The 24,607-nt window shown below is 45.2% G+C and overlaps 1 protein-coding gene across 1 annotated transcript in view; it reads right to left on the bottom strand.

Annotated features, from left to right (window-relative positions):
• The window catches only part of CTCFL (CCCTC-binding factor like), a 38,803-nt gene extending 14,416 nt beyond the window's left edge, over positions 1–24,387 (bottom strand). Inside the window, exons 1-4 of the mRNA XM_060233231.1 lie at positions 24,224–24,387; positions 22,476–22,609; positions 20,360–20,480; positions 16,191–16,340 (exon numbers count right to left, since the gene is read on the bottom strand). Of these exons, the coding sequence (XP_060089214.1) occupies positions 16,191–16,340; positions 20,360–20,480; positions 22,476–22,577 (373 nt within the window). The 5' untranslated portion in view covers positions 22,578–22,609; positions 24,224–24,387. The remainder of the gene's footprint in view (positions 1–16,190; positions 16,341–20,359; positions 20,481–22,475; positions 22,610–24,223) is intronic.
• Between the last annotated feature and the right edge of the window lie 220 nt (positions 24,388–24,607).

Raw genomic sequence — 24,607 nt, 5'->3', positions numbered from 1 at the left:
CACAGCTCAAACATTTGGGTTTTTAAACATCACATGCTTCAATTCCTGCAGCATCCCAATGTATGTACAGAAATGAAGGGATTATCAGTTTAAAAATTTTATTATCCTGTGATATGTGCCTAAAGAAGTTCCATAGTCTCTGATGATATAATAAAAATACATCATAACCTTTAAAAATAAAGATGGTGCAATTTAAAAAAAAAACATGACTGCTTCTGGTTGAGAGCCACTTTAAGCTTCCGGGGAGGAAAATGGCGAGCTGAGTTGTCTCTCACATCGGGAGCAAGCTGAAGGTCTTGTTCAGGGTAGTGGAGGGCAAATCAAAGCCCACTGCCTACCTTTCTCAGTGAGAGAAAGGTCCAAGACTTGCACTTAAAACTTTGGAAGAGATTTACCTTGGCTGAAAAGGAGCTCTGTAGGGGGTTCCTTTGAGGCTTTGAGGGGTCTCAGAAGTTGGCATAGTTATCGTCTGCAAGATCTTTTCAGAGCCATTGATTTGGCATAAGCTCGTCAGGATTCTAACCTTCTGGGACAATTCTAAACAACTAAAGTTTTGGAAGACCAGTGGAACTTGGATAAGTGAAGAAAAAAAGGTACAGAAGCTCTTTTTTCACTCCGGAGCTATTTACAGATTAAAGGGACATATTAAAGGTGGGAAGAAGGGGAAAATATAAAGCTTGCAATTAGAAGAAAGAAATGGAGAAGTTTGGACTGTTTTAATATAAATGACAGTGTTAAAAACTGCTAAAATTTGAAAAGAGAACATAGTTTTGAATACTTGCGGTTTGCGGTTTGTGAAATGTAAACAGCCATGTTGCATTGGAATATACTGGAACAGTTTTGCAACTCTTCTGAGCAAGACAGGAAGTGCGTCAAGTATCGTGGGATTTCCATGAGAGTTGAAGCTGACAGAGACAGGAAGCAGTAAAGGAAAAAGCCTACTCTACATCATAGAGAAACATCGGCAGCCATTGCCGGGAGGTCCAATTTTAAACATTGTTTTAAAAAGATTTGGGACTTTAAAAATTGACAGAATCCACGGGAAAAAGGGTAAGAGGACAAGAACTATTGACTACATTACTGGTGGGCTCCTGGGGTGACTTTAAAAGGGGAAAAAAAAATTTTAAAGGGGAAAAAATCGCGGCCGCCATTTTGGAATTTTTGAAGACTTTTTTGATAAATATCTTGGCTTTGGAGGCTCAGAAACCAGCGAAATTAGGCTTGCTGGAAAGGGCAAGCTCTGCTCTATTGAACCTGACTGTCAGATTTCAAATTGGTGAAGTTAAAAATTTCGTCATTTTTTAAAGGGGAAAAATTTCTTTAAAAATCTATATCTGGGCCTGGGAAGCTCAGAAGAGAACAGAATAAAGACTAAATAAGAGAGAAAATTTAGACCTTTTGAACTTGGCAGCCAAATTTGTAAATTGTGAGACGGAAATTTTTGGTATTTTTTATTTTATCTCCCTGCTCCTTGCCTAAATGTCAGAGCCCAGGCAGCCCCGAACAAGAGCCCTCTCATTAGAAAAACTGCAGGACCAAATGGAGGCTATGGAAGCCAGGATTATGAAAGGAGTTAAGAAAATGATGGAAGAAATGAAGGAAGAACTTGTCACAGTAATTAAAAAAGAAGTGGATGACCTTAAAGATCAAATTGGGAAAATAGACAAGAAAGTACAGGAAGTGGAGGAGAAAGTTAAAATACATGATACCACCTTGCTGAAAGTCCAAGAAAAAGTGACGATCCACGAATGCAAATTAATGGAAAATCAGATACGCTTGAGAGGAGTACCTGAGGAAGAGAATGATGATCTGAGAGGATATATAATAAACATAATCACAGAATTCTTAGAAGAAGACCCTGACAAGACTAAGAACATGTATGATCATATGTATAGAGTCAATTCGTTATATGCCAAAAAAAACAACTTACCAAGAGATGTTGTTGTAAGATTTATGACAAAGGAAATGGTGGGAAGGATTATGAAGAAAAACTTTGAACAGTCATTGATAGTAAGAGGTAGCAGAGTGAGAATTATGAAGGAGCTACCTAAAGAAGTGATAAATGACAGGAGAACATATAAAAAGTTGACAGAAAAACTGAAAGACAATGGCACAAGGTACAGATGGATAATCCGCGAGGGTTTGAGCTTTGAACTTCAGGGGAAGAGGGTAACAATTACAAATGCCAGAGAGTTGAGGAGATTTTTTGAAGAAAATAAAGAATTTGCACCATGATGGATTACAAATTATTGTCTTGGAATGTTAATGGACTAAATTCACCACAAAAAAGAAGGGCAACTTTTCATTGGATTAAGAAGCAAAATTGTAATATAATTTGTTTGCAAGAAGTCCACATCAAACAAAAGGATTATAAATTTTTATGGAACAAACAATTGGGAAGGGAATTTTTTTCATTAGCTGAACAGAAAAAAAGGGGAGTAGTTTTTTATATTAAACAGGACTTGGAGCCAAAACTGGTGTTTAAAGATAAAGATGGAAGATTTGTAGCAGTGGAAATAACATCAAATGGGAAAAAAACGCTGTTATTGGGACTATATGCACCTAATGGTGCAAAAGATGCTTTTTTAAAAGACATTATACAACAACTAGATGAGTTGACCTACGATCAAATACTCTTAATGGGAGATTTTAATGGAACAGTTGAGAACTCATTGGATAGATCCGGAGGGAAAAAAAATAGTGGGAAAGAAGGGAAATTGCCAAAGTCTTTTTTTGAACTAGTCAAACAGGAAAATTTGGAAGACATATGGAGAAAGTTTAATCCTGAAGTGCGGGATTATACTTTTTTTTCTGCAAGACATAAGACCTTTTCTAGAATTGACATGCTGTGGGGAACCAGAAACTTAGGCCTTACAACAAGGAAGATAGATATTTTGCCTAAAATTGGTGCTGACCATAACCCAATAATGTGGATTACAAAATTGTCCAAAAGACTGAGAAGATGGAGACTGAATGAAGATTTGCTACAGAACAAAGAAACAGTGACTTTCCTAGGAAAAGAAACTAAGGAATTTTTCCAAGTGAATGATAAAGAAGATATTGACTTCCAGACGGTCTGGGATACCTATAAAGCAGTAATGAGAGGATTGTTGATTACTTTGAACAACAAAGATAAAAGGGAAAAAGAAAAACAATTATTGGACATTCAAAATGAAATAAAGAAAAAAGAAGGGAGCTGAGGAAAAGACCAGGGAAAAAGAAGATTCTAAGGGAAATCTCAATATTGCAAACTCAATTAAGACATTTACTAAACAAAGAAGTGCAATGGAATTTGAAAAGGCTTCAGCAGAAATCGTTCGAAGGAGCAAATAAGACGGGGAAATACTTGGCATGGCAGCTGAAAAAAAAGAGGGAAAATAAAATAATTAGTAGAATTGTGATAGATGGAAGAGATGTAGTTACTCAAGAGGGAATAAAAAGAGAATTTTTTAAGTATTATGCCAAGCTGTTTAAAGGTGCTGAAGTAAAGAGAAAAAAGATAGATGAATACTTACAGAAAATAAAAATTGAGCCTTTAACTGAAAATATGAGAAAAATTTTGAATGACCCAATCGAAAAAATAGAAATTGAAGCAGCAATTAATGTGATGAAGAATGATAAAGCTCCCGGGCCAGACGGTTATACAGCTAAATATTTTAAAATTTTTAAAGATGAATTAATACCAAAATTACAGAAGCTGATGAATGTAATAAGAGCTAAAGGGAAGGTACCAAATACATGGAAGGAAGCTGTTATTTCTTTGATACCTAAAGAAGAAAGAGACGTCACAAATGTGAAAAATTATAGACCAATTTCACTTTTGAACAATGATTATAAAATATTTACAAGAATTCTGGCGGAACGACTTAAGCAATATCTGATAAATTTTATAAAGGAGGACCAAGCTGGTTTTCTCCCCAAAAGACAAATAAGAGACAATATTAGAACTGTTGTAAATATTGTAGAATACTATGAAAGACATCCAGAAAAGGAAGTAGCACTATTCTTTGCGGATGCAGAAAAAGCATTTGACAATTTAAATTGGGACTTCATGTTTGCAGTGATGGAAAAAATGGAGCTTGGAGAAAGTTTTATAAGAATGATAAAGGCAATATATTTTGAACAAAGGGCAAGGTTGTGCATCAATGCAGATCTTACAGACGAAATGAAAATTAGTAAAGGTACTAGACAAGGCTGCCCGCTTTCGCCATTGTTGTTCATAATGACTCTTGAAATTTTACTGATGCAGATCCAAGATGAAAAAGATTTAGAAGGACTACAAATAAAAGGGTATACCTATAAATATAGAGCATTTGCGGATGATATAATGTTTATAAATGAAAATCCCTTACAAGCTACACCGTTGTTGTTAACGAGAATACAAGAGTTTGGGGAGTTGGCGGGACTTTACATAAACAAAGAAAAATCAAAAATTTTATGTAAGAATATGCAGAAAAATAGACAACAAGAACTACAAAGACTAACGGGTTGTGAAGCTACCTCTAAGGTAAAATATCTAGGGGTAGAGATAACAATGAAAAATATTGATCTGTTTAGGAACAACTATGAAAAGCTCTGGCGCAAAATAGAAGAAGATATGCTAAAGTGGAACAAGCTCAATTTGTCATTGTTGGGCAGAATAGCTGCAGTAAAAATGAATATCTTACCAAGGATTATGTATTTGTTTCAAACTATCCCCATTGTGAAAGATGCTAAGCAATTTGATAAATGGAGAAGAAAAATCTCGGAATTTGTGTGGGCCGGGAGGAAACCTAGAATTAAAATGAAAGTCCTGATAGATGCAAAAGAGAGAGGTGGGTTTCAATTACCAGATTTGAAACTGTATCATGAAGCAATTTGTTTAGTATGGTTGAAAGAATGGATAACGTTATTAAATAAAAAACTTTTAGTGTTAGAAGGCCATGGGAAAAAATTCGGCTGGCATGCCTACTTGTATTATGGGAAAAAGAAGATGGACGGTCTTTTCTCTCACCATTATATAAGGAGCAACTTACTAAATGTGTGGATAAAGTACAAGAAATATGGCGATGAGAGAAGACCTCTGTGGATAGTGCCGGCTGAAGTGATAAAGTTAAAGGCCAAAACAGTTAAGGAAAAACAACTATCATACAACCAACTACTAAAAATACAAAGTGGGAAAATAGAAATGAAAACTGCAGAAGAATTGAATTATAAATATGATTGGTTTCAAATGCAACAAATAAAAAGCTTGATGGAGAATGATATCAAAGCTGAAGGAATAAGGAAAGAGCAAACAGAAATGGAAAGAGTTCTGCTTGGAGATAATGAGAAATTAATTTCAAAAGTGTACAAATTACTTTTACAATGGACTACAGAAGATGAAGTAGTGAAATCTCAAATGATAAAATGGGCAATTAATGTAAATAAAGAAATAAAGATGGAATCTTGGGAATATCTGTGGAAAAACTCTATGAAACTCGCAACATGTCATAGTATTAAAGAGAACTGTTTTAAGATGATGTATAGATGGTATATGACTCCAAAAAAATTAGCAAAGATGAACAATAAGATGCCAGATAGATGTTGGAAATGTAAAAAGCATGAAGGTTCTTTCTACCATATGTGGTGGACTTGTGAAAGAGCTAAAATGTTTTGGCAGATGATTCAACAAGAGATATCTAAGATCCTAGGATATGAATTTAACAAAGAAGCAGAGACTTTTCTGCTGGGATTACAAATGGAAAAATTTCCAAAAGAAGATAGAACTTTAATATGGTACTTGCTCTCAGCTGCTAGGACATTATATGCGCAGCTGTGGAAGCAAGAAAAAATACCAGAAAAATGGGACTGGACTATAAAAGTTATGTCATGGAGTGAAATGGACAAGCTAACAAGAAAACTAAGAGACTGCGATTTAGAACTTTTTAATCGGGAGTGGAAGAAATTCAGAAGATATGTAGAAAAAGAGTGGAAAATAAAAGGACATTGGACAATTTTTGAAGATTAAGACCTTTAAGACAAGAATATAACTTTCGAAGGGGGGATCTTTTTCTTAATCAATTTTTGTTTTTTCTTGATAGTTAAAGGTACCTTTAATATGTTTTTTTAAAAAAAAAAAAATAACACTGGCGGGGGTCAATTATTGGGGAGAGGGGTGGGAGAAAAGTAAGATGTGGGGTAGAATGATGTTTGTTTGTTTTTTTTCACTTTAGGCTTTTTATAAGTTGTAGATATAGTTCTACTACCATATGTTACTAATAAAAATTGTTTATACACGAGAGCCACTTTAAGCTCCCACCCTCAGAGGTCTTCTGAAAAAGTCATAGGCCGTTTTCCCACTGAGCTTACCTCGGAACGACGTCCCTCTTCACTGCGGCAGCGTCTGTGCGGATTTCCCACCAACTGCTCCGAGGAACCAGGAAGTTCCCGACCTTTTGCATCGCAAATGGAAACCGCTAAAACCCAGTTTACGTTAGCGACGCAAAAGCCGCGACTCTATTTGGTTACTCGGAGCAGCCTCGGAGCAGTTGGTGGGAAATCCGCACAGACGCTGCGCGGTGAAGAGGGACGTCGCTCCGAGGTAAGCTCAGTGGGAAAACGACCATAGTTTTGGTTGGTTTCCTAACGGAATGGTGAGAATTCCAAAAAAGACAGGTTGCTTACCTGTAACTGTAGATCTTCGAGTGGTCATCTGTGCATTCACACTCATGGGATAGTGCGCCTGCGCCGATCCCCGAATCGGTATCTGAAAAAGCCCGGGATTTTTCCGCGCTCGGCGCCAATGAGCATGCGCAAGCGACCCACTGCGCATGCCCACCAGCGCCCGCGCGGCAATCCCGCCAGTTCCTCCCTGACCGCTGAAAGCCCCTTTACTGAAGAGAGACCGTCAGCAGCGGGGAAGGAGGGCGGGTAGTGTGAATGCACAGATGACCACTCGAAGATCTACAGTTACAGGTAAGCAACCTGTCTATCTTCTTCGTGGTCTCTGTGCCTCACACTCATGGGAGATTAGCAAGCAAAGCATACCTGGAGGCGGGAAGACGGTCAGCCTGAAGAAACAGCTTGCAACACCGCAGCTCCCAACCGAGTCCTCTGCTGAGCATGCACGTCCAGCGCGTAGTGCTTCATGAAGGCATGCGGAGAAGACCAGGTAGCCGCCTTGCAGACATCGGAAAGGGACACACCCTTCAGGAATGCCACCGACGTGGCCATCGCCCTTGTGGAGTGTCCACGAACAGGTCCAGGTAGAGGCTTCTTAGCCAACAAATAACAAAGTCTGATCGTCTCAGTGAGCCATTTGGACAGTCTCTGAGAAGAAATTTTGGACCCTAACTTTGGGGCAGAGTAGGAAACAAAAAGTTGATTGTCCTTACGAAAACCCCGTGAACGGTTTAGATAAAACAGGAGGGCACGCTTAACATCTAACGCGTGCAGTCTGCGTTCCTCATCCGAGGAAGGGCTAGGGTAAAAGGTGGGCAACCAAACCTCTAAGTTAAGGTGAAACTGGGAAACCACTTTCGGGAGAAAAGTAATGTCTGGGGCCAGAGAGACCCCAGCCTCTCTAAAGGCAAGGTATGGGTAGTCACACCGCATCGCTGTGAGCTCCCCTGCACGACGTGCCGAAGTGATGGCAACTAAAAATGCAGTCTTCCAAGACAAAAGTTGCAGGGAACATGTCGCCATAGGCTCAAAGGGGCGACGAGTCAACTTGTCCAGGACCAAAGTCAAATCCCACAGCTGTGGAGGGGATCTAGACGGGGGATGAAGGCGGAACAATCCCTTCATAAATCTCTTGGACTGCGGGTGAGCAAAGACAGAGTAACCCTCAACTGAATCATGAAAAGCAGAAATAGCTGCTAAATAGACCTTAATGGATGAGAATACCAGCCCCTCATCCACCAAGGACAAAAGAAACTCAAAAACTGTGGGCAGCCCAACAGTGTCAGGTGACATTGGAGAGTCAACCACAAAGTCACTGAACTTTTTCCACTTCCTCTCGTAAGAGGCACGGGTGGAAGGTTTCCTGCTACTCTGGAGCACTTGTTGAACCCTGGTGGAGAAGTCTAGTGGTCGATGAACCACGCTGTCAGCTTCAGGTGCGGCACGTTGTGATGGAGCACGTGCCCTCCCTGGGCCGACAACAGGTCCGGTTCTGCCGGGAACTGGTAAAAGGTCCCCCTCGACTGCTGGAGCAGGATCGAGAACCAGCCCTGACGGGGCCACCACGGGGTCACCAGAATGCAACGTGGCTTCTCCTGCACTAACTTGTGGACCACCCTCGTTAGCAAAGGTAAGGGCGGGAACATGTACAGGAACCAGCCCTCCCACCGAAGTAGAAGTCCGTCTCCCAAGGAAGCCGGATCCGCACTTCCCCTGGCACAGAACAATGGGCACTTCTTGTTCTGCGCTGTGGCGAAAGCATCCAGCTGTGGGTAGCCCCAGAGTTGGAACACCGGCTCTAGGAACCTCCATTGCAGTTCCCATTCGTGTGGGGAGGCTCCACCCCTGCTGAGAGAGTCCGCCTGTATGTTGAGGACCCCCGGCAGATGTGTAGCTTTTACAAAAATGTCCCACTGGAGACACTCCTCCCAGAGATCCATCGCCAGTGAGCATAGCCTGCGAGACACTGTCCCCCCCTGTCTGTTTATATAGCACAGGGCAGTGGTATTGTCCGTAAGCAATGCCACAGTCTGTCCCACCAGCAGTGGACGGAACGATCGAAGGGCAAAGTGAACTGCTAGCAGTTCTAGGTAGTTTATATGGCACCGGCTCAGTTTCGGTGGCCACTTGCCTCCCACACACAGCTCCTCCAGGTGGGCTCCCCACCCCCACATGGAGGCATCGGTAGCGATGGTTACTGTAGGGGTCGGCAGATGAAAAGGGGCCCCTTGACGGATGTTGCTCTCTGTTCCCCACCATTGCAGGGAGCGGAGAGTCCCGGGTGGAATGGTGAACCTCTTTCGAGGTGAGTCTCTGAGAGGCCGAAAGTGGCGCAAGAACCAAATCTGTAGGCCCCTCATGTGCAGTCTTGCGAAACGTAGCACGCTTGTCGTCGCGGCCATCAGCCCCAGCATCCGCTGGAGCTGCTGAGCCGTGCCCCACCGCCGCCTTTGAAGTAGCTGCACCAGATTGATGATGTCCTTCGCTCTCTGCGAAGGGAGGAACGCTCGATGTTGTTGAGTGTCCAACAGAGCCCCTATGAATTGAACTGTCTTTGAGGGAGTGAGATGGGATTTCTCCAGGTTGACTTGCAGCCCCAGGGTGCCAAGAAGACGCAGAGTGGTAGCGATGTGGGTTGTTAGACTCTCCCTCGACTTCGCCACAAGAAGCCAGTCGTCGATGTATGGGAAGACAACGACTCCCTGCAGACGAAGATGGGCAGCCACCACACTCATCAGCTTCGTGAACACCCGAGGAGCAGTAGACAGTCCAAACGGCAGGGCCCTGAATTGGAAGTGACGAGCACCCACTGCAAACCGTAGGAAACGCCTGAACGCGGGATGGATGCTGACATGAAAATAAGCATCCTTGAGGTCCAGGGTCGCCATCCAGTCTCCCTGATTGATGAGGGGCAGGATTGTTTGCAGCGTAGCCATTCTGAACTTCTGGTACAGAATAAATTTGTTCAGACTCCGAAGGTCCATGATAGGCCTTAGGCCCCCGTCCCTTTTGGGAACCAGAAAGTACCGGGAGTAGAAGCCTCCCGTCCTGGCCTCCGGTGGAACTACCTCTATGGCTTGTTTCTGTAGGAGGTTGTTCACCTCCGCCAGCAGAGGTGGGGAAGGGGGAGTGGTGACTACCACGGGCTGGTTTGGAGTCTGAACAAACTCTATTTTGTAGCCCTCTTCTATGATGGACAGAGCCCACCTGTCTGTGGAGATCAACTCCCAGGCAGGCAGGAAAGGGCGTAGGCGGATGGATGAATTCCCAACGGGGACGACGACGCGTGCTTGGAAGAAGTCAAACCCCCTGCTTCTGGGAGCGAACCCCCTTCGACTTGCTGGGCGGTTGTGATCCATAACGGTTCCTGCCGTTACCCGAGTAGGGTGATCGCTCGGACTGGGCAGGGCGAGGACGCCATTGCTCCGGAGAGAACTTCTGATAAGGCTTCTTGGTCCAGGGTTTGGACCATTGCTTGGATTTGGAAGCCTTAGGAGCAGATTGGACACCCAAGTTCTTAGAGGTTTTGACACTCTTGTCGAACTCTTGCAGCGCCGAGTCAGTTGTGGTGCTGAAGAGCCCGTCACCCTCAAACGGCAGATCTTCGATGAAGGTCTTAGTGTCCTGGTGGAGCGTGGTAGACCTGAGCCAGGAGTGCCGTCGAATACAGACTGCAGACGTAATCTGTTTGGCCGAAGCTTCAACCATATGTTTTGCTGCGGCCAGTTGTTGTCTGGCCACAGCGAGACCTTCTTTTTGTAGCCTGGTTGCAGCAGCCCTCTTTTCCTCAGTTAACGAGGAAAGGAAGGGGGAAAGTTGTTCCCACACGGCATACTGATATCTAGCCATGCAGGCGGCATAGTTAGACACCTTTATGCCGAGTGCCCCCGCGGAGTAGACCTTGCGGCCCATTCCATCAATCTTCCTCCCTTCTTTGTCCGGTGGGGAGGAGTGGACCTTCCTTGCCTTCGAAGAGGAGGAGACGACCACCGAGTTCGGGCGCGGATGGGTGAACAAGAACTCAGCCCCAGTCTCTTGGACCCTATACATATGGTCCAGCCGTTTCGATGAGACTGGCGTCGAGGAGGGTCGCGCCCAAGGCTCTTTGACCACCTGGAGGATCACCTTGGTCACTGGCAGGGCAACCGCAGTGGATGTGTTCCTTTGCATTATATCGAACACATTGTCGTCCACTACTGGCTCCGGTTGCATCACAGGCAGCTTGAGGGTGGCGGCAATCCGCTTCACAAGGTCCCCATAGGACTTCAGATCCTCCGACGGCGAGATCGGGAGATCCTCGGCCGTCTGGGAACCCGGTGAAGGCTCCAATCCCTGAACTTCACTCTCCGACTCCGACGACGAGGAGTCCTTGTGTGTGGAGTGCTCCGAGAGCATCGGGGTCGATTCTCGCGGTGGAAGGATCGGTGGTCTTCGATCCACATCTACCGGAACCAACTGTCGATCCGGGGGAACCGACGCCGACGCAGAGGCCTTCCGAGACCGATGGGATACCCTCGACACCGATGAAAATTGGGATGCTTGCTCCCAATCGTGGTAGTCGTCCGGGTACCAACGACAGGTCTCGTACCGGGAGTAGGGAGGCTGCCACCTGTGTTGCTCCCACGGTGGTATCGGGAAGCGTTGAGGAGGATAGAATGTGTCTCGCCTGACTCGGGGCTTGAATGGTGGGTCGATCACCGGTGCCGACGCATCAACCTCCGAGGTCGATTCGCTTTCAGAGCGACGACGGGAGCCCGAAGACGAAGACCGTTGGGTTAAGTCGATTTCCGGCTCTTGTTCCGACGCCGACAGGCGCTGCTGGGCTGGGCTACGGCGCGGAGGCGTCCGAGGTTTTTTCGGAGGTTTTGTCGACGTCGATGTCGACGCACCGCCCGATGGGGAAGGAGTGCGGGGTCGCTTTCGCTTCTCCTTCGACTTCGCCTTTTTCGGAGGTCGGGTCCCCGAGTCCTCCTGGCGCTTTTTAGCGGGCGTATCCACCGAGCCCTCAAGGGAACGTTTCGTGGAGCCACGCTCTTCCGGCAAGTCCAAAGTCCGTATCGGAGCCGCATCGGCCGATGCGAGCTCCAGGGCCGGGGTTTCGGACGACTTCGGTGCCGATACCTCCATCGGTCGATGGGGTGTAAGCGCCGATTCGATCAGTGCCGCAGATAATCGAGCCGCCCGGTTCTTCCTCGTCTGCTTCGAAAAGCGGAGACAATGCGGACACGAGTCTACTCGGTGGGCCTCTCCCAGGCACAGTAGACACAGGGAATGACCGTCTGGAGGGGCGATCTTCTTCCCACACGCACGACAGCGTTTGAAAAACCCCCAGCGACTTTCCATAGAAAGTAGCCGCAAAAAAACTCCCCAGAACAATCTGAGAGAGAAAAAGAGGAGTGGGGGAAAAGCGCGGGCGAAGCGCCCCGAAGGGCCGTCCGGCGGGCGAACACAAAACGCGCTTTTTTTTTTTTTTTCTAACTAACTAACTAACAACTATGAACTACAACTAACTACTAAACAACAACGGTAAACGGGCTAGAACGAGAAGAAAAGGCGAAGCCAAAAATCTTCTCACCGACCGGGGAAACGGAAAGGTAAACCTCTCAGCGCAGCGGTCAAAAAGGAACTGGCGGGATTGCCGCGCGGGCGCTGGTGGGCATGCGCAGTGGGTCGCTTGCGCATGCTCATTGGCGCCGAGCGCGGAAAAATCCCGGGCTTTTTCAGATACCGATTCGGGGATCGGCGCAGGCGCACTATCCCATGAGTGTGAGGCACAGAGACCACGAAGAAGATCAGGAAGCTACCAGCAAAAAGTCTCTGCTTCTGATGACAATCAATCTGACCTCTCGTGGAGGTGCTAAGGCCTCAGATACAGACATGCAGGTTTGTATAGCACAGGGGTGGCCAAACTTGCTTAACGGTAGAGCCACACAGAATAAACTTTAGAGGTTTGAGAGCTGCAAGACATGAATGTCAGATGTTTGAACTGCAAGACAGGAAAGGAGGGAGGGAAAGAAAGCAACTAAATGCATTCTCCAAGGTGCCAGCTGGCTTGGCTTGGCGAAGTGATTTACAGAGACAAATGCCTTCTTCAAGCCAGCCGCACAATGTGTGTGGAAGAGCCACATGTGGCTCGTGAGCCACAGTTTGGCCACCCCTGGTATAGCATCAGGCTATGAGGGCTTTACATATAACAATCAGCATACTGAATCCAGAAATTGATTGGGGAGTTTAACTGTTGCACCCCAACTACCCCTCTGGAATGAAGTGGAATGAGCATTCTACCTGCAGTTCTTGTCTCTTTTGGGGAAAGATGAAAGCTTGCAATGTTTCTCAGCATCAAAGCACATGAATCTCAGCTGAGAATCTCAAATGAGAATGGAGCTGTTTGTTGTTGCCGGCCAGTGAAGATAATCCAGAAAGAAAAAGGCACCTTATGCTGCAATAACACATTCCTGGGAGTAAGCCCCTCTGAATATAATGGACTGACTTTTAAGTAGACCTGCTTCAGTTTGCTCCCTCAGACTTCTGAAAAATCAGTGTAATTTTTTTAAAGCAAACAAGCTGCGTCTCTCTCTGGCCTGTGTTCAAAGAGCTACTAAGAATAAGAGTATATTTCCCCTGATGTGACACGCCAATAACAGCACCCAAATTCTCGGTGAAATTTCCTTTCATTCTTGATGAAAGTCATTACATCTAAGAGTGATCTTGAGGGAAAGACAATTTTCAGACTAGCAACACTTGGGGGGGGGGGGGGGGGATACAGACATTCATAGACCGCAACAGGATTCCACCTTAAAAAAAAATGAAATGGATTTATATTTGATTGAAACATCTAAGGACTTCTGAGCCAAAGGAATTTTGATATGACCAACCAAATTTGTCAGGGTTGTTCCATGAGGAAATTATTAAATATTTGCTATGTTTGAGCAGACATGTTCATTAACTCAGAATGGCCACATGGTGGCGCCACCTCCCCTGAATGAAAAAATAATTAGCCAGTTTCAGACATTGTGAAATTGGCTTATTCTCATGGATTACATGGAGACTCCATGATGGAATCCAGAAAACCAGAGTCGAGCTACTCTGAAACAAGCAGAGGTTGCTTTGAAGCAGTGTTTAAGCAGATGGCTCCTGTGCTCATCATAATATGACTTTAGGTCATGGTTGCAGGTTTGGCTGTAGAGACACGAATCAGATTTTTTTTTTTTTTGTATGGCTGCAATCAGAAAAAATCCCCCAAAGGGGCACTAGATCCTGAGGTTCACAAAGGCCGAAGACGGGAAGCTGCCCTCATTGACTGCAGCATCTTCTCTGCAAAGCAATGAACCAAATGAGGCACAGTTTTTGGAGTGTTGGACTTGGATCTGGGAGACCCAGGTTTGAATGTTCACTGTTTGAATCTTTACTTGCCGCACAATCTTGGGTCAGTCACACACTGTCAGCTTAATGTACCTCATAAGAGAAATGTTGAGAAATGGAGAAGGGCGAATGTTGTTCACTACTTTAGGCCCCAAGAAAAGTCAGATATAAATGAAGTAAGTACAATGAAAAAACTGAATTTGTGTGAGGCAAGAGAAGAGGGTTACAATCAGGCTAGCAGGGGGAATATACCCTCTCCAGCTCTTCACTACCGGCTCTTTACTACCCAAAGGAGTCTCAGAGTGGCTTACAATCTCCTTTCCCTTCCTCTCCCCACAACAGATACATTGTGAGCAATACTCCCTCTAAGCTGTGGAGCCTTGTGAGCAAAAAGCTGTGTACTTTGTGAGCCACTGGCATTAAAGCTGTGAGCTACTGCATAAATTAGTTTGCTCTGGAACTATTTTTCCTGAGCTAAGATAAAAATGTGTGAGCTTGAGGCTATAAAACTATGAACTAGCTCACACTAACTCAGTTTAGAGGGAACAATGCCTGTGAAGTAGGTGTGGCTAAGAGAGCTCCTAGGTAACTGCTCTTAAGGGAACAGCTCTGAGAGATCTGTGACTGACCCAAGATCACCCAGCTGGCTTCATGGGAAGGAGTGGGGAATCAAACCCACTTCTCCAGAGTAGAGTCTGACACTCTTAACCACTACACCACACAGTTTTCCAGATCCCATTATCTTTCCTTGTTTTATACACGTGACCAGGGGTGGAATTCTAGCAGGAGTTCCTTTGCATAATAGGCCACACCCCCCGATGTAGTCAATCCACCAAGAGCTTACAAAAAAAGAGCCTTGTAAGCTCTAGGAAGATTGGCTATATCATGGGGGTGTGGCCTAATATGCAAAGGAACTCTTGCTAGAATTCCACCCCTGCAGGCGACGGAAGCAACTGTCCTTCCACTTAAGGCTTTTAATTTTTCACATCCTCTTACCGGCCATGCTTTAATACCCTCCTTTCCTGCAAGGAACTGAGAATGCCATACGTGAGGGACCCTCTCTTCCCCTCCAATTTATCTTCTCAACAATCCTGTGAGGTTTGTTAGAATGAAAGGCCCTGGACGGCTAGCAAATGTCAGGGCTGCAAATGGACTTGAACCTGGCCCAGTCCAGTCTGCCATAATGGTACCCTGCATCTTCTCAGCTTATATTGATTTCTGTCCTTTATTTGACGAGCATCTAAAATTAACTTCAGAACTGGGCACATATCCATAGTTTACCGCCGTTTTCAGATTCCTTCTCTCTCTTTTGTCTCTCTTTACAGCTTTAAAGATGGCTGCCAGTACGTATGGATAGGGCAAACTCCTTGAGCATAAAAAGGTAAAAGGCAATGGGTAGTCCCCTGTGCAACCACCGAGTCATTACCGACCCTTGGGGTGAGATGTCATACCACAATGTTTTCTTGGCAGACTTTTTGTTATGGGGTGGTTTGCCATTGCCTTCCCCAGTCATCTACACTTTCCCCCCAGCAAGCTGCGTACTCATTTTACCGACCTCGGAAGGATGGAAGGCTGAGTCAACCTTGAGCCAGCTACATGAACCCAGCTTCCACCGGGATCAAACTCAGGTCATGAGCAGAGCTTGGACTGCAGTACTGCAGCTTACCACTCTGTGCCATGGGCAAACTCCTTGCCCACAGCTAACCAAAACTAGAGAACTGGAGTAACACAGTGGTTAAACCACCGAGCCAAGATCCGGGCAGCTCCTGGGTTCCAATCTGTTCTCTGCCCAAAACTCACCAGACGGCCCTCAACACGCCACTTTCTCTCAGTCTCAATTCCCTTTCTGCAGTATGGTGATCGTAATACTGGCCAGTCTTACGGGACTGTTGTAAGGGGTTAAACAAGATAAAGTGTGAAGCACTTTGAATGACAATGCAGGGGATGTAACTGAATTGAAAGCCCTGGGTTGGAACTGGGCACCAGGGCCAAAGTAACAATCTTTGGGGGTGCCTTCTGAGAAACGATTTGCCGTAAGGGCTTTCCAGCTGTTGATTCAGAATAAATGCCCCAGATTTGAATACACCGGGGATGGCAGTTTCTTAAATCAGAATTGCATTATGAGTACGGCTTTAATTCTTCATTAATTTTTTTTTTTAAGCAGATAACAGAATACTGAGACTTACCTAAATCACCCTTCCTGGCGACACAAGTACTGCAGTGTGGACACTGGTACTTGGGCACATTTTCCCCGTGTTTGTGTAATACATGGAACTTCAGAGTTCCAGCCTGTGTGAACCTGGCCTTACAAATCCTGCACTCAAAGGGCTTTTCACCTAAAAAGAAAAGGGAAAATAAAAAGACAAAGATGTCAATTGGGAAGTAAAATACCAGGGATAAAAATTTTGCTGCTCTGTTTATATAAATTTTTCTTTTTTTTGTAGACTTTCTTTTATCCTTGATTTTACTCCCACTGCAAAACATTAGATTTACTGGCTTCACATTGGGATTTTGTTTCTCCTGGTTTGCTTACGTGATGTGCTTTTACATTAGTCAGTGTTGCAGCTCTCTCAGAAGCCTTTGCCAAATGACATTTAGTGACTGATGCAGGAGCAAAAATCTACTACCCAAAATGACTTTTTCCTTGGCAATGCCATATGAAGAGAGAAGAAGATGATGATGATATTGGATTTATATCCTGCCCTCCACTCCGAATCTCAAAGTCTCGGAGCAGCTCACAATCTCGTTTATCTTCCTCCCCTACATCAGACACCTTGTGAGGTAGGTGGGGCTGAGAGAGCTCTCCCAGAAGCTGCCCTTTCAAGGACAACTCTTGCAAGAGCTATGGCTGACCCAAGGCCATTCCAGCAGCTGCAAGTGGAAGAGTGGGGAATCAAACCTGGTTCTCACAGGTAAAAGTCAGCACACTAACTACTACACCAAACAGAGGTGATGCTTCATTTTCCATTCCGTTTTACTTGGTTCCCTTTTTCATGCAGACTTTGTCCACAGGGTTCAACATTCCATGGCACAGGTGATTTGGAAGTCAAAAAGGACCCCTCCTTCCTCTTTTCCTGGCTGAAAAGTTGATACAATCCAAGTGACTTGACATGGGTGGTCCAGGCTATCCCAATATCATTGGATCTTGGAAGCTAAGCAGGGTCGGTCTTCATTACTACTTGAATAGGAGAACCTCCAGAATTGCTACATAGAGGCAGGAATGGCAGACCACCTCCATTCATCTCTTGTCTTGAATACCTTACGGGGTCACCACAAGTTAGCTGCAACTTTATAGACTTACACAACCTGTTATGATGTCACTGCTAGGCCTCATTTTGGGCAGGAGCTCACAGGAGTGGAGCTCCGGAACCTCTACGTTTTATTGTGCTCTTTCTTTCTTAACCAGCACTCCCCCCCCCCGCCTCCATTTCAAATACTTGCTTCTGGGCTCCATTGTTCAAACCTCCTGTGAGAATTTTGCTAAGCTCTAAGATTTGACAAACTTTCTACTATTTTTCTCCACAAAAAATGGGGAAATAACCAAAACATATAAAGCAGACAGATGGAAATCTTCCTCATGCCATTGTGGCCACAAAGGAGAAAGTAATTTACAAAGTATGGTAGGAGTAAGGTTTTATTAGAAAATAAAAAGAGCCAGTTTGGTGTAGTGGTTAAGTGTGCGGATTCTTATTTGGGAGAACCGAGTTTGATTCCCCACTCCTCCACTTACAGCTGCTGGAGTGGCCTTGGGTTAGCACTGGGGTGGGGAACCTTTTTTCTGCCAAGGGCCATATGGATATTTATAACACCATTCATGGGCCATAAAAAATATCAACTTAAAAAACAGTGCTCCACCAAGGGAGAATGATTCAGGCCAGCAAAATTAATGCAAATAATTGTTTTTCTATTTGAAGTCATGTGGGGAGAGCCTAATCTGGCACCCACACACACAGCCCGCCGCCCTAGGCAAATGCATAGGTCCAGGGCTTTTTTGTAGAAAAGGCCCAGCAGGAACTCAGTAGCATATTAGACCACATCCCCTAATATTAGCATATTAGGTCACACACTCATTAGCATATTAGGCCACACCATCTGGGATAATCAAGTGCAAACTGAACTGTGACAGTAACTTTTCCAGGCCCTGCAGCAATTCTGGCCAGCTAGCCAGGCCCCAGAGAGGCTGCTGCACAGTACATCTGGGCCCTGTGATTCCTGCCAGGCCCTGGGGAGGCTGCTGCACAGCACAGCTGGGCCCTGTGATCCCTGCCTGGCCACGGGGAGGCTGCTGCACAGCGCGGCTGGGCCCCACGATCCTTGCTGGCCAGCCAGGCCCCAGAGAGGCTGCCACATGGCTCGGTTCGGCCCAGCAATCCTCAAGAGCCACACCAAGTGACCTTGATGGCCGTATATGGCCCTCGGGATGGAGGTTCCCCACCCCTGGGTTAGCCATAACTCTTGCAGGAGTTGTCCTTGAAAGGGCAGCTGCTGTGAGAGCCCTCTCAGCCTCACCCACCTCACAGGGTGTCTGTTGTGAGGGGAAAAGATAAAGGAGATTGTAAGTTGCTCTGAGCCTCTGATTCAGAGAGAAGTGTGGGGTATAAATGTGCAGTCTTCTTCTAATTATTATTATGACAATTATAATTCAAGAAGCATTTTAAAGGTAGATGCTGAGCTGATAGAATTTAGTCCACCTTCTGGTGAAGTCAGGGGTGTGCAGGATATGCAAATGAATTGTGCTAATGAGCTCCAGTGCTTCTTTTTCTACAAAATGACCCCTGGCTGCTGCAATCTCCTGTAATGGGAGAGAGCATTGCCCATGAGCCTTCTGGTAGACACGGTCCCCACTGCGTGTTAATTGTTTGTACAGTGTGCATATTTTCCAGCTTCGGTACATAAACCCCAGCAAGCATACTGGTACAATATGGATTTCCAGTCATGAGTATTGAAGCTGGGAAATTACGCATGCCCTGTTCTCAAAATGGCCAAGTGTGTTAGGAGGATTGTGGATAGTGCAGTCTCCCCTAACATGCAAGTTGGAAAGCATAAATGAATGAAAAAGGGTCCAACAGGTGGTTAACTGGGTGAATTGTGCTGCAAAAAAAGAGAGAGATTATCTATTCTGAATTTTGAACCACCATGATTTGTAATCTACACCTTACGCATCACCTTCTACAGCAACCTACTGAGCCCCTGGCTATTCAGTTCATGGGGAACAGGGGTTCCACATGAACAATGCAGGGGACAATGCAGAGTCTCCTGTGAGAGGGAAGAAATCATCAGGAATCCATACCCCCCCTTCCACCGCCCAACAGAAGTGCCTTTAGAAAGATGATGTAGGTCGTCAAGTCCCTGATGGCTACCCCATGAAATCCCACCTCATGTGGTTTTCAAAGCAAGAGATGAGCAGAGGGATGAAAGAACACCAGGGAAGCAGGCAGGGCGGTGGAAAGAAAGTCCCGTAGTAAACCATTAGACTTGTGAACGATAATTATACAAGTGTTGGGGTGGATGACATGGAAGCAACTTCAGAAAATAGAGTAATAATGTACATCTGTAGAAAATTACGAGCTAGCAACATAACAATAGACAAAAGACACCTAAATATAGTAGGGATTATTGGTGGCGGAGGTTGATGGGAGCATGCAACCTATAACATAAAACTGAAAGGACAAATACAGCAATGCAAGATTGTGCACCTTGTCGTGAACGCTTGTAGAAAAAAGATACATATTTTGTTTTGATTTTATAGTGTTGATAATATGTTTAGCAAAGGAAGAATTGTTTGTGAATGTAATTCTGAAAAAGGATAGGGTCTATGTAAATTGTGTAACAGGAAAGGGCTTATGTAAAATTTGGTGGACTTTGAGTGTTGTTTGTTGCTGTTGTAAATGTTTAAGAGTTTGAGGGATGGCAATCATGGGATGCAGCGCCGGATCCAGGGGGGAACAGGGGGGGGTACTTGCCCTGGGCGCCACCAGAAGAGGGGCACCAAATTGGGTTCCAAGTACATTCTATTCTATGGGCCCATAAGGTAGAATAGGCCCATAAGGGGGTGCCATTTTTAAATTTTGCCCCCCCCTCAAAAAACATGTGGATCCAGTCATGAGGGGATGTTACAGCAAGAGATGTTCAGAGGTGGTTTGCCATTGCTTGCCTCAGTGTAGCAACCCTGGGATTCCCTGGTGGTCTCCCATCCAAGTATTGACCGTGGCCAACCCTGCTTAGTTCCAAAGCCCTAACCAGCTTGGGCTAGTCTGGGCTATTAGGGCTGACAACACTGGAAACAGATGGCTGGGGGTGGGGAGAAATCACTAGGTCAAAAGACCACTTTGCTGTTGGCATTTTTTCTGCTTACCTGAGTGTGTCACCATATGCCTTTTCAGTTTGTAAGTGTCTCTGCTGGCGTAGGCACATAGAGAGCAGGTGAAAGGGCGCTCTCCAGTGTGTGAACGGATGTGACGCTTCAACTTGCTTGCCTGGCATTAGAAACGCAAAGGAAAAATGCCGTAAGAACCCAGAACATGGCCCAAAGAGTCATAAGAACATAAGAGAAGCCATGTTGGATCAGGTCAGTGGTCCATCCACTTCAACACTCTGTCACACAGAGGCCAAAAACAAAAACCCAGGTGCCATAAGGAGGTCCACCAGTGGGGCCAGGACACTAGAAGCCCTCCCACTGTTGCCCCCCAAGCACCAAAAATACAGAGCATCACTGCCCCGGACAGAGAGTTCCATCTATATACTTTGTGGCTAATAGCCACTGATTGACCTCCGCTCCGCATCTTTATCCCCTCTTGAAGCCATCTATGCTTGTAGCCACCACCACCTCCTGTGGCAGTGAATTTCATGTGTTAATCACCCTTTGGGTGAAGAAGTACTTCCTTTTATCTGTTCTAACCTGACTGCTCAGCAATTTCATTGAGTGCCCATGAGTTCTTGTATTTTATCCCTCTGTGAGTTCCCAGCCACCACAGGTACAATGGATCCACAAGATCTAACCCAAGAGTTTTAAAGGGAGGTGAAAGAAGTTGGTGTCGCTTCCAAGAGTGCGTTGCCATACACTTTTTGTCAGGCTGTGGCAAAAATATGTTCAGCCTATACAAAATCCTGCAGAAACTGTCTATCGCAGACCAAAGTGAAATGAAAAAGCACAAGGTCACCCAGCAAGCTTCCATAGAATAAATGGAGTTCTGAACCTGGCTATCTGCAGATCCCAGCGTGATGTTTTCACCACTATATCTCGCTAGCATAAAACTGTGCCTGGTTTGCACTTGGGGTCCCTGGCAATTGTTCACCTCTGTCATTCCCCTTTTTTGTTAAAGTACCTCTAAGAGGCCCTTGAGCCCCAGAAGAATCTTTCCCTGCGGTTTCTTTCACACATTGGGAATTCTAAGCATCTGACCTACCCTTCCATCTTTGGGTCTAGAGCTATAGGCTGCATAGAGAAGGCTTGTGGCTCAGCGGAAGAGCCCTCTGTTTTGCATACAAAAGATCCCCAGTTCAATCTTCAGCATCTCCGGTTCAAAGAATCAGGCAGTAGGTGATGTGAAAAACCCCACCCCCACAGCAGACCCTGGAGAATGGCTGCCAGTCTGAGTGCCTTTTAATTCTTAAAAATTATCCATAAGGAAGATTGTTCTTAATGTGCCTTGGATGGAAAGATGCTTAATGTAAATATGCATTACAATCTGTGGTCTTTCTATATCATTTAAATGCTAGCCTGTTCTCAGATTTATACATAATAAGGGATTGCCTGTGAGTCCCACTGAACCTCAAATTTTATAGATGGATGCGTCCTATTAAGCCACTCCATAAAGGCACCAATTTTTGTGGCCTCCTTAAATATAAATACCAAATCACCAAGATATCTCTTACACATAAGTATGTGTTCAAATAAAGGGTTGTTGGCAGGGCTTTTTTTGTAGCAGGAACTCCTTTGCATATTAGGCCACACACACCCTGATGTAGCCAATCCTCTAAGAGCTTACAGGGCTCTTCTTACAGAGTCTACTGTAAGCTCCAGGAGGATTGGCTACATTAGAGGGGTGTGGCCTAATTTGCAAAGGAGTTCCTGCTACAAAAAAAGTGCTGGTTATTGGTATTCATAATCCACTGCTGCTCAAAGTTTTCCATAAAGAAATTGGCAATTTCGGGTGTGCAAGGGCAACCCATAGCTGTTCCTTTAATCTGAATGTAGAAGAACGTATGCTAAGTTGCAACCAACTCACGGCGTATCTGTATCTGCTGCCAGACTGAGTAGACAATACTGACCTTGATGGACTGATAGTTGGATTCAGTGTAAGGCAAATTCATGTGTACTCCTGGAACAGGGATCTCAACTCAGGCCTCCAAAGTCATATTCCAATGCTCTAAAACCACCCTGGCCTCTTCACTTGGAAAAAAAAGAGTAATCTTCTACCTCCAGTCAGAGCCCATCCTAGACCAGTCCTCCATATGACTGCTGGACTTACCTCTACGCTACAGTAATCACAGTATGAACATTTAAAGGGCTTCTCGAGAGTATGCTTGTAACGCCTGTGGCGTGAAAGCTCCCCACTGGTGACAAAGGCCATTTCGCATTCATTGCACTTGTACGGTTTGGTCCCTAGGAAGAAGACAAGCAGAATGAATGGCATCGAGGAAGACTTGCCTTAATTTTCTGCAGCTCCAAAGAGAACCTTCTCTAGTTCCCAAAAGGACATGTGATGGTTAAATGTTGAAGGCAACCCTGTTTGGCAATGATAGCATGCATTGTATCTTTGCATCCTTTAAAGGTAAAGGTAGTCCCCTGTGCAAGCACCAGTCGTTTCCGACTCTAGGGTGATGTCACATCACGATATTTTCGCGGCAGACTTTTTATGAGGTGGTTTGCCATTGCCTTCCCCAGTCCTCTACACTTTACCCCCAGCAAGCTGGGTACTCATTTTACCGACCTCAAAAGAATGGAAGGCTGAGTCAACCCTGAGCTGGCTACCTAAACCTAGCTTCCACCAGGATCGAACTTAGGTTGTGAGCAGAGCTTTGGACTGCAGTACTGCAGCTTTACCACTCTGTACCATGGGGCCCCTTTGCATCCTTTACAACACCCCTCCTACCTGCTGGCTGGGATAAAAAGATTCAGATCTCCACTCCTACACAAATCTGATGAAGAGCATGTTGACTCTCAAAAGCTTAGAATATAGAAAGATCATGAAAACACAGAGTTGCCCATTCACAAAGATATGGCTGATGCAGGCCTATCCAGAATAAGATCCTGACACCAAGCAATAGGAGACACCCAACACCCAGCAATAAGACCTGAACAAATCCTGCAATCAAAAATTTTGATGCAGGCAGGCCTTTTTTTGTAGCAGGTACTCCTTTGCTTCTTAGGACACACACCCCTGATGTAGCCAGTCCAAGAGCTTTCAGTAGATCCTTTAATAACAGCCTTGTAAGCTTTTGGAGGACTGGCTACATCAGGGATGCATGCCCTAATATGCAAAGGAGTTCCTGCCACAAAAAAGAAAGCCCTGGATATAGGGAATGAATGCTTGCAAACATGGATGCAATCAGTTCCACCCAATATCCATAACCTGATAAACCCCAAGGAGAGGCCGACAGGATTTGACTTTCTGCATAAAGTATGGAAGACACCTAACAGAATACAAACAGGCAGGGGTGGAATTCTAGCAGGAGCTCCTTTGCATATTAGGCCACATACCCAATGTAGCCAATCCTCCAAGAACTTTTTTGTAAGCTCTTAGAGGACTGGCTACATCAGGGGTGTGTGGCCTAATATGCAAAGGATCTCCTGCTAGAATTCCACCCCTGCAAACAGGCTTTGGCATCTATGCAGACCTGTTGTTCAAATGGGGCAGAATACCAGGACCAGAATGTGATTGTGGTGCAGCCCACCAAACTATTTTCCATCTTTCACAGGAATGCAAGTGTCATGGTTTCCAGGAAGATGTGACCGAGCACTTGAGCTCTCTCCAATGGTGACTGAATGGACTGAAAATTTAGATATTAGTATTTAATGGGATTTCCCAATCAATCTGCACACCCACTGCATCAACTGGGTTCTGTACTTTATATTATTATATGCTTCCGGTGTGCGACTCTGTCATACGATAGATAAATAAATAGCTTATACCCTGAAAATCTTGTTGGTGTCTGAAGTCCTATCAGACTAGAATCTACCTGGTCAGACAAAGAGGCTTCCTGGTGCTAGCCATACCTGTGTGTGTGTTCACATGGTTACGCAACAAGGAAATGGTACGGAAGCCCTTGAGGCAGATGTGGCAGATGTGGGGTTTGCCATCCAAGTGTTTTTTCACGTGACTGTTCAGACTCGACACACTGAAAGAGGTGAATGAGCAGAAATCACAACGGTGCAGCGCATCTCCTAGAGGGACACAATCGTTTCCTGGTCAAATAAGTCATTTAAAAAACATGTGGGGGGGAGGGAATGGGGATGGGAAGAGAAGGAGAATGGCCCACTTCTATTCTAGATGACCCTGGAGGTCCTTTCCAATTCTATGAGTCTATGATTTTATTCTATAGCTTTCCTAGCCACCTCCAGACAAAGAGAAATATACTTACATACCAATATTTTAATCAT

Source organism: Heteronotia binoei, chromosome 2, assembly GCF_032191835.1.
Source record: "Heteronotia binoei isolate CCM8104 ecotype False Entrance Well chromosome 2, APGP_CSIRO_Hbin_v1, whole genome shotgun sequence".
Classification (NCBI taxonomy): domain Eukaryota; kingdom Metazoa; phylum Chordata; class Lepidosauria; order Squamata; family Gekkonidae; genus Heteronotia; species Heteronotia binoei.
The sequence above is the reverse complement of the archived record's forward strand: the minus strand, read 5'-3'. Positions and strand labels throughout refer to the sequence as shown.